Raw genomic sequence first — 18,372 nt, 5'->3', positions numbered from 1 at the left:
CTCTCTCCATTTCTCCATGAGCTTCATGCCATGTGCGCTTAACCTGCTGCGCTACCTCCTGGCTCCCTTTTTCTTTCTTTCTTTATTTCTTTCGTGTTTTTCTTTTTTTTTTTTGATAGAAGAGACACCACAGCACAGTGCCACTCCATGGAACTCCACAAGTACCATCCATGTGGTATTAGAATTGTTGATATTAGAATTGTTCTATCCAACAACAATAGCCATAACAACAAGGGCAACTAAAACGAAAAAAAATGGCGTCCAGGAACAGTGGATTTGTAGTGCAGCCCCAGTAATAACACTAGAGGAAAAAGGAAGGGAGAAGAAAAGGGGGCTGGGTGGTGGCACACCTGGTTAAGCGCACATGTTACAGTGCACAAGGACCCCGGTTCGAGCCCCTGGTCCCCACCTGCAGGGGGAAAGCTTTATGAGTGGTAAAGCAGGGCTGCAGGAAGAAAAAAAGTAGAAAGTTGGGTGACCTGGGAAATGACTTTGTAGTAAAGTGTGAGTCTTATTAGATATTTGGATCCACAGGTTTGCTCCTGAGCAATACATAATGCCAGAATGATGCTGTGTCTGATTTTCTTTCTCCCCTTATTCTCTTGTTAGTAAATAATCTTTTAAAAATAAATGAAGACGGGGTCAGGTAGTAGTGCAGCAGGTTAAGTGCATGTGGCACAAAGTGCAAGGACTAGCATAAGGATCCCGGTTTGAGCCCCAGCTCCCCACCTGCAGGGGAGTCGCTTCACAAGCAGTAAAGCAGGTCTGCAGCTGTCTTTCTCTCCCCCTCTCTGTCTTCCCTCCTCTCTCCATTTCTCTCAGTCCTATCCAACAACGAATGACATCAACAATAACAATAATAACCACAACAAGGCTACAACAACAAGGGCAACAAAAGGGGGTGAAATGGCCTCCGGGAGCAGTGGATTCATGGTGCAAGCAGTGAACCCCAGCAATAACCCTGGAGGCAAAAAAAAAAAGAAAAGCAAGAAAGAAATGAAGATTGAGTCAGGAGGCTGCTTAGCAATATTATGCATTAAACATTTTTTAAAAATACTTTGTTTTAATGAGAGAAATGCAGATGGAATGATACAGAGAGAGAGACAAAGACCAGGACACTGCTCAGCTCTGGCTTATGGTGGTACTTGGGATTGAACCTGTGACTTTAGAACCTCAGGTCATTTGGATGACTGAGACCTTAATCTTAAAAAATAAAAATAGATGAATTTGTTTCTTTGGTTGCATTGGCACATTTTAGATGCTTTATAACCAGATAGTAAAGAGATTAGATGGTGCACATATAGACCATTTCTATTTTATTTTATTTTATTTATTATTGGATAGAGACAAATTGAGAAGGGAGGGTGAGGTAGAAAAGGGGAAAGACAGAGTGATGCCTGCAGCCCTGTTTCACCACTTGTGAAGCTGCAGGTGGGGACCAGGGGATTGAACCTGGGTCCTCATGCACTGTAATGTGTGCATTTAACCAGGAGTGCCACTGCCTGGCTCTAATCTTTTTATTTTATTTTATTTTATTTTATTTAGACCATTTCTATCATAGCATAAAGTTCTGATCAGGAATGAATATTTTTGCTTAATTTATTGACATTATATAATGCAAACACTGACAAGACCATGGGATAAGAGGGACACAATTCCACACAATTCCCACTACCAGAACTCTGTAGCAAACCCCATCCCATCCCCTTCCCTGATAGCTTTCCTTTTCTTTATCCCTCTGGGAGTATGGACTCAGGATCATTGCGGGGTGCAAAAGGTGGAAGGTCTGACTTCTGTAATTGCTTCCCCAATGAACATGGGCGTTGACAGGTTGATATATACTCCCAGCCTGTCCCTCTCTTTCCCTAGTGGGACAGGGCTCTAGGGAAGTAGAGCTCCAGGACACATTGGTGGGGTCGTCTGCCCAGGAAAGTCTGGTTGGCATCATAATAGTGTCTGGAACCTGGTGGCTGAAAAAAGAGTTAAGATAGAAATCAGAACAAACGGGGTTGGCCAGTAGCAGGTGGCGCAAAGCACAAGAACCGGCATAAAGATCCCAGTTTGACCCCCCGGCTCCCCACCTGCAGAGGAGATGCTTCACAGGTGGTGAAGCAGGTCTGCAGGTGTCTTTCTCTCCCCCCTCTGTCTTCCCCTCCTCTCTCTATTTCTCTGTCCTATCCAACAACGACATCAAGAACAACAACAATAATAACTACAACAAGGGCAACAAAGGGGAAAATAAATAATAAAAAGAAAAATTTTAATAAAAAAAATCAGAACAAACTGTTGACTAATCATGAACCTAAAGACTAGAATATTGCATATGAATATTTGAGGTCTCCATTTTGGAAAAAGCTAGGTCTACTTTAGGTATATTCCAAGGGGCCTGTGACTTTACTAGGTTTTGCCTGAGCCTGACATCTGATATGCAGGTGGACCCAAGGTATTGTCTGGGGGAGATAATGTCATGGCTGGAAAAAGGGCTAGAAAGCTGGGTCAGGGAAGAGAGTAGCTCCCAGATATGGGGAAGGTATTTAAATATTGTTAACTGTAAACCCCCTTAATTTGATCTGGGACCCATATTTGTCACAGGAGCCTGTGTAACCTCTGCATCCCTGTAGGTCTGAGCTCGCATTCTATGGTCACGAGTAGGAATGTTCCAGATTGCACCAATTTCAGGACTCATCTCCCTCAGATGGTAAATAGAGTATGTTATTCAGCCTTCCTTCAGAGAATGGAACAGTCTCTACCATTGTTGATGCACATTAAGGGCAAGTTCCTATGAGGGCACATAGAGGGGTCCATTATGTTGTTCCTGATGGAGATGACCAGTGACAGTGACAGAGGGATCTATTCAATGTCTAGGCCCCTCATGTCTGTGTAGGAATCCCAGGACTCCCCAATAGGACTCCAGGTGGTAGGGTGACCTGGTAGTGAATAAAGAGTCATCAATAATATATCTAGTCATTATAAATAGTGCTTCCAAGTAGCCTGGTTCTTGATTCCTTAAAAATTCTAGTATGGGGGTGTTGGGCAGTAGTGCAGCGGGTTAAGTGCAAGTGGCACAAAGTTCAAGGACCGGCATAAGGATCCCGTTTTGAGGCCCCAGCTCCCCACCTGCAGGGGAGTCACTTCACAGGCAGTGAAGCAGGTGTCTTTCTCTTCCAATCTTCTGTCTTCCCCTCCTCTCTCCATTTCTCTCTGTCCTATCCAACAACGACGACATCAATAACAACAATAATAACTACAACAATAAAACAAGGGCAACAAAAGGGGAAAAAAGCAAATTAAAAAAAAAATTCTGGTGTGTGAGGGGCCAGGAGGTAGTACAGTGGGTTAAGCACACACGGCACAAAGCGCAAGGACCCACATATCCCCACCTGCAGGGGAGTCGCTTCACAAGCAGTGAAGCAGGTCTGCAGGTGTCTCTTCATCTGTCTTCCTCTCTGTCATTTCCAACAATAATAACAACAACAATAAACAACAAGGGCAACAAAAGGGAAAGTGTGACCTCCAGGAGCAGTGGATTCATAGTGCAGGCACCGAGTCCCAGCAATAACTCTGGAGGCAAAAAAAAAAAAAATTCTAGCGTGTGAATATTTTAAACTTGTTAGCATTGTTCTCACTCACAGGTGATGCTGGAAGCAGAACTCCAAAAGACCAGAAGGTGAGTTGAAATGGGTTAGGGCAGAGTCACAGGATAATATAAAAGTGGGAGAGATATACCTTAATAGCCAGCCTTGTGAGTTATTGTCCTCTTAGACATGTTTAACAATGTTAAAGAGCCCACTTAGAGATATACATGCAGAGTGCTATATGAATATGGAGTCTGATAGTGATTCCCTAGGTGGGCATAATTAAGAGAGCATCATAAAGATTTTTTTTATTTTATTTATAAAATGGAAATATTGGCAAGACTATAGGATAGGAGGGGTACAATTCCCACCCCCAGAACTCCATATCTACTCTCCTCCCTTGATAGCTTCCATACTCTTTATCCCTCTCGGAGTATGGACCCAGGGTCATTATGGGATGCAGAAAGTTGAAGGTCTGGCCTCTGTAATTGCTTCTCTGCTGAACATGGATGTTGGCAGGTTAATCCATACTCCCAGCCTGTCTCTCTCTTTCCCTTGTGGGACAGGGATCTGGTGAGGCGGGCCTCTGGGACATAAAGATCATTTCTGAACTAGGTTTGTAAGAAAGGACAGTTTTGCTCAATAAAGCAACCAGAAGTGCACAGTTGATTGTATTCTGTTTTCTAAATAACAGGTTAATTTTTATTGTCAAGTTACTTCTAACCCATGCTACTATATTAAAACTTGCTCCCCTCATCCCCTTCCCTAAAGCTCCGTGAAGCCATGGCTGCCTTAAGAAAGTCTGCTCAAGATGTCCAGAAGTTTATGGATGCTGTCAACAAGAAGAGCAGTTCCCAGGATCTGCATAAAGGTTAGGGTTAGGAAACCTAGGGAGGTAACTTTTAGCAATAGTGCACATGCCTTGCATGTGTTAGGCTCTAGGTTCAGTCCCTAGCAGTACATAGAAGTAAGAAGAAATAGAGCATCATGAATGGCAGAGCAGTGCTATTATTTTATTTTATTGTTTTTATTAACTTAATAGTGGTTTACAAGATTATAAAATTAAAGGGTTATAGTTCCTCTGTTCACCCACTGCCAAAGTTCTGTGCCTCCACACTCTGAGTAATAAGAGTCATAGATCTCACAAAGTCGTAGAGATGGTTTGGCTACTTTTTTTCTACTCTTTTTTGTTTTTTTCCCCTTTTGTTGCCATTGTTGTGATTATTGTTGTTATTGATGATGATGTCGTTGTTAGATAGGACAGAGAAATAGAGGAGGGGATCTCAGGGGACCTGATCTATATCTAGGTTTGGGGACTTTATTGGAGAGTAGACCACCTGGAATGGAATTAGAGAATACTATGAAAGGAAAGGTCTCACCCAAGTGATGAAGCTGAAGGGTTGTCATTCCACACCTGAAGTCTCTGGACACAGTCTGAAGTGAAGCATGCTGGGATGGCACTCGTTGCATTGATTAGGTTGTGATCGGTGGATGCAATATTTTTTGATAGGAATTAAGAGAAGCATGCAGTAAAGTGGGGCCCACCCTAAGGTTCCAAGACTCTATAGTGGAAATGTGAGATTCCTACTGTAGTAGGGTTCAAGAAGACAATGGATTGTTATTGTTATCACATTATTTGGTAATTGGGTTAACTTTGAAAAGTCTCTTTGTTAGGGTTTGCTGTATAATACCCAGCATCTTGTATATAGCTGTGCCACTGGTTGCTTCTGTTCCACCTGGTCTAGACTATTGAGAGAGTCAACATATCAAAGACTCAGCCTATGTATTAAAAAGACTCAGTCTAGACTGTTTTAAAAAGTACAAGACATATGATCAATTTTTCCCCTTTTATATTAATTAAATAGTGGTTTATATGACTATACTTTAATAGGAGTGTACATAAACACCATTCCCACCACTAAAAGACTGTGTCCCACCCCACCCACCCACCCTGCCCCGCTGCCCCGGGAGGCTGAATGTCCACCCTCCTGCTCATCACAGGGTTTTTACTTTGGTTCCCTACTCTCGATTTAATCAGATCCTGCTTTTAGTTTCCCTTTCTGTTCTTCTTTCTCAACTTCTGTTGATGAGTGGGATCATCCCATACTCATTTTTATCTTTCTGACTTAGCTCACTTAACATAATTCCTTCTAGCTCCGTCCAAAATGGGTCATTTAAGGTGGGTTCATTGTTCTTAATAGCTGCATAGTATTCCATTATGTATATATATCACAGCTTTCTCAGCCATTCATCTGTTGTTGGGCATCTGGGTTCCTTCCAGGTTTTAGCTATTATGAATTGTGCTGCTATGAACATAGGTGTACACACATCTTTTTGATTGGGCATTATGGAATCTTTTGGAGTATATCCCCAGGAGAGGAATTACTGGGTCATATGGAAGATCTATGTCTAGCCTTGTGAGAGTTCTCCAGACTGCTCTCCAGAGAGGCTGGACCAATTTACATTCCCACCAGCAGTGCAGAAGGGTTCCTCTGTCCCCACAGCCTCTCCAATATTTGTTGCTGCTGTCCTTTTTGATGTATGCCATTCTCACAGGAGTGAGGTGGTATCTCAGTGTTGTTTTTATTTGCATTTCTCTGACAATCAGTGACCTGGAGCAGTTTTTCATGTTTGTTAGCCTTTTGGATATCCTCTGAAGTGTATGTCTTGTTCATATCCTCTGCCCATTTTTGGATGGGGTCATTTGCTTTTTAGTTGCTAAGTTTGCTGAGCTCTTTGTATATTTTGGTTATTAGTCTCTTGTCTGATGTATGGCGTGTGAAGATCTTCTCCCATTCTGTGAGGGGTCTCTTTGTGTGATAGTTTCTTTGGTTGTGCAAGAAGCTTTTCAATTTGATGTAGTTCCTTTGGTTTGTTTCTGCTTTAGTCTTCCTTGCAATTGGGTTGTTTCATCAAAGATGTCCTTGAGGTTTAGGTGGGAAAGTGTTCCACCAATGTTTTCCTCCAAGTATTTGATAGTTTCTGGTCTAACATCCAGGTCCATTTGGAGTTTATTTTTGTTTCTGTTGAGATAAGGTGCTTCAGTTTCATTCTTCTGCATGTTACAACCCAGTTTTCTTTCCCAGCACCATTTATTGAGGACAGCTTCCTTCTTCCATTTAATACTTTGGGCCCCCTTATCAAAGATGACATGTCCATAGGTGTGGGGGTTTAGTTCTGGGCTTTCAATTCTGTTCCACTGGTCTGTGTGCCTATTTTTGTTCCATTACCAGGCTGTTTTGATGATGATTCTTGAATTGCCTTCATAATCAGTTTTCTAAGTTCTATCTCTGCCATTTTTTCCAGATCTTTGTACATCTGATTTTCTTCTGTAGGTTCTGACATGGCTGAATCTTGGGTACTTTAAAGCCTGCTCATTTAGCATGGTTTCTGTTGTTGAGCCAGCAGTTGGTGCTGTAGCTACAGTGTTGGATTTCCTTGTTGGATTTTCCTTATAATATAGTTTGATTTCTGGGAGTGTGATGTCTTTATTTCTGTTTCTTTTCCTCAAGATGGTCTTGGCAATTCTAGATGTTTTCTGGTTCCAGATAAGTGATTGTAGTTTTTGTTCTATTCTCTTAAAGAAGCTTGGTGGAACTTTGATGGTATCACATTAAATTTGTATATGACTCTGGGGAGAATATTCATTTTGATGATATTTATTCTTCTAATCCATGAGCATGGGATGTCTTTCCATTTCTTGGTATCAGTTTCTATTTCCTTGAATAGTGACTCATAGTTTTCAGTATACAGATCTTTCACTTCTTTGGTCAGCTTTATTCCTAGGTTATTTTACTGATTTTGCTGCAACAGTGAATGGGAGTGATGATTCTACCTCTATATGTCAACTTCTCCCTTTCCCCAGCAGTCTGCAATATTTTTTCATTATCCTTGCTTTTACTACGATGTGTCTTGATGTGGGCTTCTTTGGAATCAGGAACTTGAGTGTGCATTTAGTTTCCTGGATGTCTGTGTTTTGAATGGTGCCCAATTGTGGAAATTTTTCTGCAGTAATTTCTTTGAATGTATTCTCTGCTTCTTTTTCCCTCTCTCCTTTCTCAGGGATTGCAATAACTCACATTCATCTTTCTGATGGAATCTGCTGTTTCATGGAGAACTCCTTCATTTTTACTAAACCTTTCCTCCTCAGATTCAGAATGTGGTGGTTTTATCTGCTAGTACTAATAGTCTCTCTTCAACTGGGTTAGTCTACTTTCTAGGCCTGCTACCTGAGTTTGAACTGCATTCAGAGTGTCTACCCTGCAGCTTTGTTCAAGTTTATTCCTTCATTTTTCCCAACTTTACGTCAGATTCTTTTTGTGCTTTGTAACTCTTTTCATGAAATGATCTCTCAGTTCTTGAGTATATTTCTGCAAGTTAAATTTACATTCTTGAATTGCCTTCATAATCAGTTTTCTAAGTTCTATCTCTGCCATTTTTTCCAGATCTTTGTACATCTGATTTTCTTCTGTAGGTTCTGACATGGCTGAATCTTGGGTACTTTAAAGCCTGCTCATTTAGCATGGTTTCTGTTGTTGAGCCAGCAGTTGGTGCTGTAGCTACAGTGTTGGATTTCCTTGTTTAGATAGCCTGGTAAGGGACAAAGAGGAGATTTTATCACTTGTTATTGGGCTGGATTAGTACCTGTGATGTTAATAAAGTGTGCCACTGCTGCATTTCTAGCGTCTGGGAAGTAACAACATGGCAGAATTGCTTATCCTGAGTGCTCAAAGAATAAGTGGGATTTTCCTAGCTGGTTTGGGGGACCTGAGCAGACCACATGGCTTTGTTCTTTGCTGGTTTTTCCCTTAAACACTGATGAGTAGGCTGGGTGGTAGTACACCTGGTTGAGTGCACAAGATGCAATGAGGAAGGACCCAGATTGAGCCCCTAGTCCCTAACTGCAGGGAGAAAGCTTTGTGAGTGGTGAAGCAGGGCTGCAGGTGTCTCTCTGTCTCTTCCTCTCTATCTCTCCTTCCCTCTTGATTTCTGACTATCTGTATCCAATAAATAAATAAAGATAATTTTTTTTTTAATTGGTGAGTTTGGGTGGTGGCGCAGTGGGTTAAGCACACATGGCACAAAGTGCAAGGACTGGCATAAAGACCCTGATTCAAGCCCCCGTCTCTCACCTGCAGGGGGGTCACTTAACAAGCAATGAAGCAGGTCTGCAGGTGTCTGTCTTTCTCTCCCACTCTTTGTCTTCCCCTCCTCTCTCAATTTATCTCTGTCCTATCCAACAACAGCAACAACAACAATAATAAGAACAGCAATGATAAACAACAAGGGCAATAAAAGGGAAAAAATGGCCTCCAGGAGCAGTGGATTCGTAGTGCAGGCACTGAGCCCCAGCGATAACCCTGGAGGCAAAAAAAAAAAAATCAAAAAGAAAAAGTAAAAAAAGAAAAGAAAATTGGTGAGTCCTTTCTTAGGCAGAAGTTGAAAAACAAGATCAGAAGAGAAAACACAAGTAGAACCTGAACTGGAGTTGGTGTATTGCACCAAAGTAAAAGACTCTGGGGTGGGGCGGAGGGAGAGTACAGGCCCTGGAAAAGGATGACAGAGGACCTAGTGGGGGTTGTATTGTTATGTGGAAAACTGAGAGATGTTATGCATGTACAAACTATTGTATTTACTGTCGACTGTAAAACATTAATCCCCCAATAAAGAAATTAAAAAAAGAAAATTGGTGAGATCTTGTGGACCATTTAGTATCCCTGATGCCCATGTTCATAGGTTAAGCAACCTACTGCTGCCAACAATGTGCTCCACTGTGTAGTTAACAAGATGGTGCTGGCTGCCACTAAAAACAACTTCTTTTTTTTTTTTTTGTTACCTTGTTGAACTGTTTCAACAACTTCTTAAGTCTTGAGAATCTCTCACCCCTTTTTTCCATCCACTGACATGCATGCCTACACTCACCTATAGCTAAGTGAGTTTCTTAAGAACTCCCACTTGCAATTTGGCGAGTGTTCAGTGGGTTTTCATTGCATTAACTAGTGTGCAGCAGCTGCTGTACCATAGACATACCTCTTCTTTCCCCACTGTGTCATCTGTTTCATAGGCAGAGTAGGATTCCATTCCATTCTCATAACTTCTTTACTTCTGTCCATTGATTAGCATTTAAGTTCCCTCCACTCCTTGATTATTTATTGTAAATTATACAACTTAATGGTTCTATAGAAAGATTTTCATGCCTGAGAATTCAAAGTCCCAGGTTCAGTTACCAGCATCATTATAAGCCAAAGCTGAGCAGTGCTGTGGTTTAAAAAAAAGGGGATGATGTAATAGCGCAATGGTAAATGATACAACTATGAGCATAAGGGGTGCAAATGTCCTTTCAAATTAGTGTCCTTTGGATATATGCCTAAGAGTGTTATGATTATAGCAATGATTTTGTTTCACTCATAAGTTAAAAAGTTCAGGGTGTAAAACAAGGGCAACAAAAGAGAATAAAATATTTTTTTAAAGAATATCTTTGAAAAGTTAAGGGTAAGAGATACTATGTTATATTGGAAGTATAGCTTGATATTTAGTGTTAACATGTTAGAATCCCCCAACATTGTTGAAGAAAATTCTTTTTCTTAAGTAGAGACAGAAAGAAATTGAGAGGGCAAAGATATAGGGAGAGAGACGGCCACCAGCAGTTACGTTTTACCTATTGTGAAGCTTCCCCCCTGCAGGTTGAGACCAGGGGCTTAAACCTAGGTCCTTGCACATTATAACATATGTGCTCAACTGAGTACACCACCGCCTGGCTCCTGTTGAATTTGTTTAACACCAAGCTATACACGTCAGTGTAAGAGTTTCTTTTTGGTTTTCTTTGTTGTCTACTTATTTTGTCCAATGATTATGATATGCGGCACTTAGGTCCTAAATAGTTTTCATATCTCAGTTGCACTGATGCTGATTTTCTAGTTGTGATGACTTTATCCAAATGCATTTTCATCCCTATGCTCATTATATTAAGAAGAAGCATTATCTCAGATGCTTGGAGCTTTGAGGGGGTTGGAGAGAGAGCTTAATGGTTATGCAAAATGACTTTAATGACTGAGGTATCAAAAGATCCATGTCCAGTCTTCAGCACCACCATAGCTACAGCTGAGCAGAGCTCTGGTAAAGAGGGGCGTGGGGGGGAGGTGTCTGATTATACAGTGAGGTTATTAATAGAAGCCCTCAAAGAAAATGTTTCATAGTTACTACCTTGAATTTAATGAATGATAGTATTATTGTTAGTAAGGAGTTGGAACGTTCTGTTAAAGTGAGACACTCTTGGATCACAGGTGTATATGAGTTAATTCAAGTTTTCCTCTTCTCATGAACAAGTCAGGTAGAATGTTGCCTCTGCCCTTGGCCAAGAAAACAGACTAAGGATAAAAATTAACCCCCCACCCCCCCGCTTCTGTTGATCACCCTGCTACTCTCTTTATCTTTCCGTACAGTTACCTAGTCATATCTTTTCAGAACAACTATGCTCTCATTCTTAGGAACCTTGAATCAGATGTCTGGAGAACTGAGCAAAGATGGTGACCTGATCGTCAGCATGCGTATTCTGGGCAAGAAAAGAACGAAGACTTGGCACAAAGGCACCCTTATTGCCATCCAGACGATTGGTATGTTGAAGATGGGGAAAGAACTAGTGAGAGGCAGTCTGTAGCTCTTCATTGCTTACTTACTTACCTCCACAGCCTTCCTTGCCTTTTATCTGTCACATAGCAGCCAAAACTTAACACAGGAACTGACAGTTTTTAGAAATTTTTTTTTACCATTTATCTTTTACTTAGGGCCAGGAAAGAAGTATAAGGTGAAATTTGACAACAAAGGAAAGAGCCTGCTGTCGGGGAACCATATTGCCTATGATTACCACCCTCCTGCTGACAAGCTGTATGTGGGCAGTCGAGTGGTAGCCAAATACAAAGACGGGAATCAGGTCTGGCTCTATGCTGGCATCGTAGCTGAGACACCAAACGTCAAAAACAAGCTCAGGTACTGGACAGAACATTGTAAAAAGAGTGGAGGCCAGGAGCACAGCACCTGCCTTGTTCAAGCCATAGCATAAACCTCACAATCAGCCTTTGTGTTCTTTGTCCCCAGTGACCTAGAAACCCTTTCTCTTTCTTGGCCACAGGAGTCGTGGGTGATTCTTTCTCCTTTTTTTAAATTAAAAAACTTTTTTTATTACATTTATTTTATTTATTGGATAGAGATAGTCAGAAATCGAGAAGGAAGGGGTGATAGAGAGGGTGAGACAATGATCCCTTTAATACTGTTCCACCACTTGCAAAGTATTCCCCCAGGGGCTTGAACCTGGGTCCTTGCACATTGTAACATGTGCATTCAGCTAGATGTGCCACCCCCCAGCACCCCCCCCCTTTTTTTTCCCCTGAAGGAGAGTAGTGAGGATTAACTAAGAGATTGGGGAATTCATAAAGAAGGAAGTTTCCCCATCCTAGCTCTGGCTTATGGTGATACTGGGGATTGAACCTGAGACCTGGTGTCTCAGGCATGGAAGTCTTGTGCAGATCCATTATGCTATCTCCCCCACCCAAAGGAAGAACTTAAGTAGAGGTTAAGTGGTTTTCAGCAGCTGGGGAGGCAACTCCAAAGCAAAGCACATGCTTTGCATGCCTAAGGCCCAGGGTTTGACCCCCAGCACCACATGTGACCAAGTGGTACACTGAATCTCTTATAATTTTTTTTTAAAATTAAATGTTTTTCAGCAGAATAGAAATTTCATTCTGAAATAGAAAGAAACAACTTTTGAAGGGAAGGTGGTATGTTGTGCAGGGGGAAATTCTTAATTCTTGAGATAAGGAAAATGACTAACAGAAAGTAAGTAGTACGCTGGAATATCTTCACTGGAGTATGTCTTTTTGTAACCTTGAGGAATATGGTTTGTGGTAACTTGATTTCTCTACCTCATGTTTAATAACTCCCAGATCTTTCTACTATCGTTTCCTGGCAGGTTTCTCATTTTCTTTGATGATGGCTATGCTTCCTATGTTACACAGTCTGAACTATATCCTGTTTGCCGGCCACGTGAGTAAACCTTTCTTTTTTAATTGTGTCCATTTCCTTCTCTACCATTTTTTTGTTTTGTTTTGTTTTCTTTTGCTTTTCTCCAGACAGCAGATTGAAAGATCCTAGCATTTTTGGTGCTACTATCTCAAGGAACACAAGTTTACCTGATGTCCTTTGGAAGACAAAATTTAATTTTTTTATCCCATAGTACTGGATCTTGGTAGCCACAGTGAGACAGTAGACAGTCATTTCTGACTTTGGATGGTCACTCATGTTATAGATGTTTTTGTATTTCAAATTATTTAATATGTGCGCTCAGCCAGGTGTGCCATCACCCAGCCCCAATTTTAAATGATTCACACTTGAAAAGTTACTATCTTTTGCCTGGTCTCACCTTCATCTAACATTTATATAAACCTTTAGTCTTCATGGTGCTTTCTATAGAAATTGACTTAGACTAGTGGTCCAGGAGGTGGCGCAGTCAAGCATGAGGTCCTGAGTTCAATCCCCGGCAGCACATGTACCAGAGTGATGTCTGGTTCTTTCTCTCTCTTCTCCTATCTTTCTAATAAATAAAATATAAAAAAAAAAAGAAATTGACTTAGACGGGAGTCAGGCGGTAGTGCAGCGGGTGAAGTGCAGCTTGGCACAAAGCGCAAGGACTGGCATAAGGATCCCTGTTTGAGCCCCTGGCTCTCCACCTGCAGGGGGGTTGCTTCACAGGTGGTGAAGCAGGTCTGCAAGTGTCTGTCTTTCTCTCCCCCCTCTCTGTCTTCCCCTCCTCTTTCCATTTCTCTCTGTCCTATCCAACAACGACAACATCAATAACAACAACAATAATAACTACAACAATAAAACAAGGACAACAAAAAGAAAATAAATATTTTTAAAAAAAGAAATTGGCTTAGACAAAGATTTCAGAGTATCTTTTATATTTACAGTTCTGGCCTGAGATAGACTCCTATAGAAACTATTATTTTGGGGAAGCAATTACAGAAGCCAGACCCTCTACCTTCTGCAACCCTCAACGACCCTGGGTCCATGCTCCCAGAGGGCTAGAGAATGGGAAGGCTATCATGGGAGAGGGTGGGTTATGGGGATTGGGTGGTGGGAATTGTGTGGAGTTGTACCCCTCCTACCTTATGCTTTTGTTCACTAATCCTTTCTTAAATTAAAAATTTAAATTAAAAAAAAAAAAAAAAAGAAACTATTATTTTTAATTGCAAAAAAATCAAGTAACCCTGTTAGGTTTCCCATACATTCAGGATCCCTTGAAGGCCTGATAAAGAATGAGAAGGAAGAATAAATTTTTGTTGTTGTTAATTTCATGATGCCACCTGATTTTTTTTTAAAAAAATACATTTATATCAACAAAAATTTGCACTTGAATTTCCATCTTTATGGCATGAGTATATTTGTATAACGCTTATCTAGTATTTACTTGGTTTGTGTGTGTGAATGTGTAAATGTTTGCTTCTCAAAGTTTAGTGTTCTTTATTTTTCTCTCCTGCCCAACATGAAAAATACCAAATGTAGGGGGCTGGGCGGTAGTGCAGTGGGTTAAGCGTACATGGAGCGAAGCACATGGACCAGACCAGTGTAGGATCCCAGTTTGAGCCCCCCAGCTCCCCACCTGCAAGGTGGGGGTCACTTCAAAAACTGAAGCAGGTCTGCAGGTGTCATTCTCTCCCTGTCTTCCCCTCCCCTCTCAGTTTCTCTCTGTTATATCCAACAACAGCAATAATAACTACAACAAAGGCAACAAAAATGGGGGGATGGCCTCCAGGAGCAGTTTATTTGTAGTGCAGGCACCAAGCCCCAGTAATAACCTTGGAGGAAAAAAGAAAAGAAAAATACCAAATATCTCTCCACCAACCATTTATTCCCTATCAAGACATGCACTAAGTGCCCTATTTCAGCTCTTCTTCTCTTTTGAGACAGTGAAAAAGACGTGGGAGGACATAGAAGACATCTCCTGCCGAGACTTCATAGAGGAATATATCACTGCCTACCCCAACCGCCCCATGGTGCTGCTCAAGAGTGGTCAGCTCATCAAGACAGAGTGGGAAGGCACATGGTGGAAGTCCCGAGTGGAAGAAGTGGATGGAAGCTTAGTCAGGATCCTCTTCCTGGTACTCTTTCTCTAGAGTTTTGGTCTTGGGGGTCAGAGTGGGATGGTGGAGCTTAAGAGGCAGTATCAAGATTTTTTTTGGGGGGAGGGTAGAGGTAGATAGCATAATGGTTATGCAAAGTGACTCTCATGCCTGAGGCTCTAAAGTCCCAGGTTCAGTACCCTGCACTACCATAAGGCAGAGCTGAGTAGTGCTCTGATAAACAAAAAACAAAAAAAAAAAGATTTTTTTTTTTTAACATTTTATGTTTTAATGAAAGAGGGAGACCAGAGCACTGCTCAGCTGGGATTGAACCCAGCGCCTTGGGTATAGAAAGTCTGTTGTGCATCTACTTTGCTATCACCCTTGCCCTGGCCCTGTCTGCAACGATTTGTAGCTGCTCCATGATTTTCCTCTTTGTTGTCATCCTTAATGTTTTGGGTCATTATTTCACCTGCCCTTTTTGTTTCTGTGGATGGTCATTGAAAGTGAATTCCCGAGACTCGGGCTCTAGTGCAGCGGGTTAAGTGCAGGTGGCGCAAAATGCAAGGACCGAAGTAAGGATCCCGGTTGGAGCCCTGGCTCCCCACCTGCAGGGGAGTCCCTTCACAAGCGGTGAAGCAGGTCTGCAGGTGTCTGTCTTTCTGTCCCCCTCTGTCTTTCCCCTCTCTCCATTTCTCGCTGTCCTATACAACAACGATGACAACAATAATAACTACAACAATAAAACAACAAGGGCCACGAAAGGGAATAAGTAAATAAGTAAATATTAAAAAAAAAAGTGAATTCCCTGAGAGGGGTCAGACCTGGAAGAGTGCACATATTACCAAAGACCCAGGTTCAAGCTCCTGTTCCCCCACCTGCAGGGGGCATACTTCATGTACAGTGGAGCAGCACTGCAAATGTGTGTTTCTCTTTCTTCTTCCTCTATCTTCTCAAAGAAAAGCAGAGGGAAGACCACCAGGAGCAGTAGAGTGGTTGTTCAGGCACCAAGCCCAAGTGATAACCCTGGTAGCCAAAAAGAAAGAGAGAAAGTGTTCCGGGAGGTAGCACAGTGGGTAGGGCATTGGACTCTCAAGCATGAGGTCCTGAGTTTGATCCCTGGTAGCATATGTACCAGAGTGATGCCTGGTTCTCTTTCCCTCTCCTCCTATCTTTCTCAGTAATCAATAAGTAAAATCTTGAAAGAAAGCCCCTTAATTTAGTTATGATACTAGTCTTCATGGTTGGAATTAATTTTTTTCCTCTAAAAGTATATTCCTATTGCCCCAAAGTACAGAAAAGGCAACCAGTTCCATTTGTCCAGAGCTAGGATTTTGGCAACATGAGAGAAAGAGGAAGGGTCAGAGAATCACAAGTCTTAGTTATCTTTCATGACCCAGTTTAGCTCTTATATCACTCATACTTTTTTCTCTCCCTCACTTCTTCCTTAGGTTTTTTTTTTTTTTCCCCTCCTAAGGCCTTGTGATGTTTGCCATACTTTTTTTTTTTAATTTTATTTCAGTGCTATGCCAGCCTGAATCTACAGCCTTATGTGCACATATTACCACTGAGCTGCCTCCCTTGCTCAAATTTTATTCTGTTTTCAAAAGAGAGACACCAGAGCAGCACTCCGCTTTTAATGGAGTGAGATTGGTGCTGTCTTTGGTGTTCCTGTGTGGTGCAGAGATTGAATCCAAGGCCTCACATGTAGTAAGGCATGCACTTTACCTCCTGAACTGTCTCCCAGCCCATCCCTTTCAGATTTCTTATACTTGCTTTTTTGTATATTTATATATTGATTTATTTATTCCCTTTTGTTGCCCCTTTTTTTTTTATTGTAGTTATTGTTGTTGTTGTTGGATAGGACAGAGAGAAATGGAGAGGAGAGGAAGACAGAGAGGGGGAGAGAAAGATACACCTGCAGACCTGCTTCACTGCTTGTGAAGCGACTCCCCTGCAGGTGGGGATCTGGGGGATCGAACCGGGAACTTTATGCCAATCCTTGTGCTTTGCGCCACCTGCACTTAACCCACTGCACTACCACCCGGCTCCCTCAAATTTCTTATACTTGTAATTCCCTTCTTCCCTTCTTCTTCCCCTCCCCCCAACATGAGTTTTGTTTTTTTTTTTTTTTTTTTTTAATGCATGATATCACTACACAACCTCCTGGGCCCAATGTTTCCTTCTTTATTTAGAGAAAGATCATAGCACTGCTCCATCATCCATGGAGTCCCCCGGTGCCATCTACAGTGCTCTGTATGAGGACAGGGCTTTCACACAGTAAGGCCTGCATTTGCATTTGTTCTGGGTGAGCTACTTCCCATCCCATCTCCTATAATTTCTTAAACAAGGAATATATGTGTTGTTGTGTTTCATATTTCTGATGGGAACTGGCTCTTAAATTTATTGTTTACACAGGGGATTTGAGGCTCATCTGGGAGGTCTCCCTCAAGAAGGCATATATGGGTGTTTTCTCCACATAAGGGAAGCTAGATATAGCCTTTATTTAACCCCTTTACTGATGACTCCCCCCCCCCCCAATTCCTTCTTTTCATTCCCCAGGATGACAAAAGGTGTGAGTGGATCTATCGAGGATCTACCAGGCTGGAGCCTATGTTCAGCATGAAGACATCCTCAGCCTCGGCCCTGGAGAAGAAGCAAGGGGGACAGCTCAGAACACGTCCAAATATGGGTATATCCTGAAAGATACCCTGGAGCTGGAGTGGGGTGGGTGGGGGTAAAGAAATTGATAACCCAGCAAAGGAGACTATATATAGCCTTTGTCAGGATGACACTACTGACACATTTCCTGTATTGGTGTTTGTCAGTTATTTTAAAGCCCAAACCAGATTCATCATTACATATTCCTGGCCTACTTTCTTGGTGTTTCGTTTGTCTGTTTTTCTTTTTAACTACTCTGTTGAGGGGACATACTGATCTACAAGACTGTTTTCCCATATGTATGTTTTCTTGTCTCCCCATGATACCTCTCAGCATACCTCATGTGGCCTACTTTCTGGTTGATTTGGTGTGACTATTAAGCAGCTAGAGAGAGCATTTTGGGATATGTTCAGTAAAGTATAGCAACTACAAAGACAAGGTTCTGAGGATACTTACTCAAGAAGTCCTCTTAAGCCAAAGCCTACGGTGTTATGGCAGTACTCTCACTCATTGGTGTAAATAGTAAGAATCGATAGTATTACCACTTGCTCAAAACTGTTTCCATTGCTGCTACTTATTTAGTGCCATTTACCTGCTTTGCTGTTTGTGCAACCCAGGCTCAAGTGTCGTCAGGTCCCACTCCCCACCCCCACGCATGTACCTCACACAGAAGTACTAACAGCATTAAAGGATATTTCAGTGCTTTGGTCTTTGATATCTTTTTTATTTCATTGATTTTTTACTAGTTTCATTTTACAGTCAGAGTTAAAGAGTTATCACTTGGCACCTACATGACTCCATCATTCCCAGCAACCTTTTTGTTTCCTACTATGGCTGTTGTTGGGATTCAGTACCTGCACAACTCCACGTTTAACTGGTGGCCTTGTCTCCCCCCCCAACCCATTTATTTTCCTCATAGAGACAGGAAGAAATAGTGTAGCAAGACACCTACACTGCTCCATTGCTCACAAAGCTTCCCCCTGCAAGTGGTGCCAAGGGCCTTGAACCCCTGGTGGGGTGGT

General features: G+C 41.9%; 1 protein-coding gene across 7 annotated transcripts in view; it reads left to right on the top strand.

Annotated features, from left to right (window-relative positions):
• The window catches only part of SETDB1 (SET domain bifurcated histone lysine methyltransferase 1), a 58,966-nt gene that overhangs the window by 10,435 nt on the left and 30,159 nt on the right, over window positions 1-18,372 (top strand). For 6 of the 7 annotated variants that reach the window (XM_007531539.3, XM_060201730.1, XM_016191880.2 and 3 more), the window contains exons 4-10: window positions 3,633-3,667; window positions 4,347-4,446; window positions 11,063-11,188; window positions 11,360-11,561; window positions 12,541-12,614; window positions 14,538-14,728; window positions 17,252-17,381. In XM_007531539.3, the coding sequence (XP_007531601.1) occupies window positions 3,633-3,667; window positions 4,347-4,446; window positions 11,063-11,188; window positions 11,360-11,561; window positions 12,541-12,614; window positions 14,538-14,728; window positions 17,252-17,381 (858 nt within the window). The remainder of the gene's footprint in view (window positions 1-3,632; window positions 3,668-4,346; window positions 4,447-11,062; window positions 11,189-11,359; window positions 11,562-12,540; window positions 12,615-14,537; window positions 14,729-17,251; window positions 17,382-18,372) is intronic. The other variant, XM_060201734.1, reaches the window with a different exon arrangement.

The sequence above is a fragment of the Erinaceus europaeus genome, chromosome 11 (assembly GCF_950295315.1).
Source record: "Erinaceus europaeus chromosome 11, mEriEur2.1, whole genome shotgun sequence".
Classification (NCBI taxonomy): Eukaryota; Metazoa; Chordata; class Mammalia; order Eulipotyphla; family Erinaceidae; genus Erinaceus; species Erinaceus europaeus.
The sequence above is the reverse complement of the archived record's forward strand: the minus strand, read 5'-3'. Positions and strand labels throughout refer to the sequence as shown.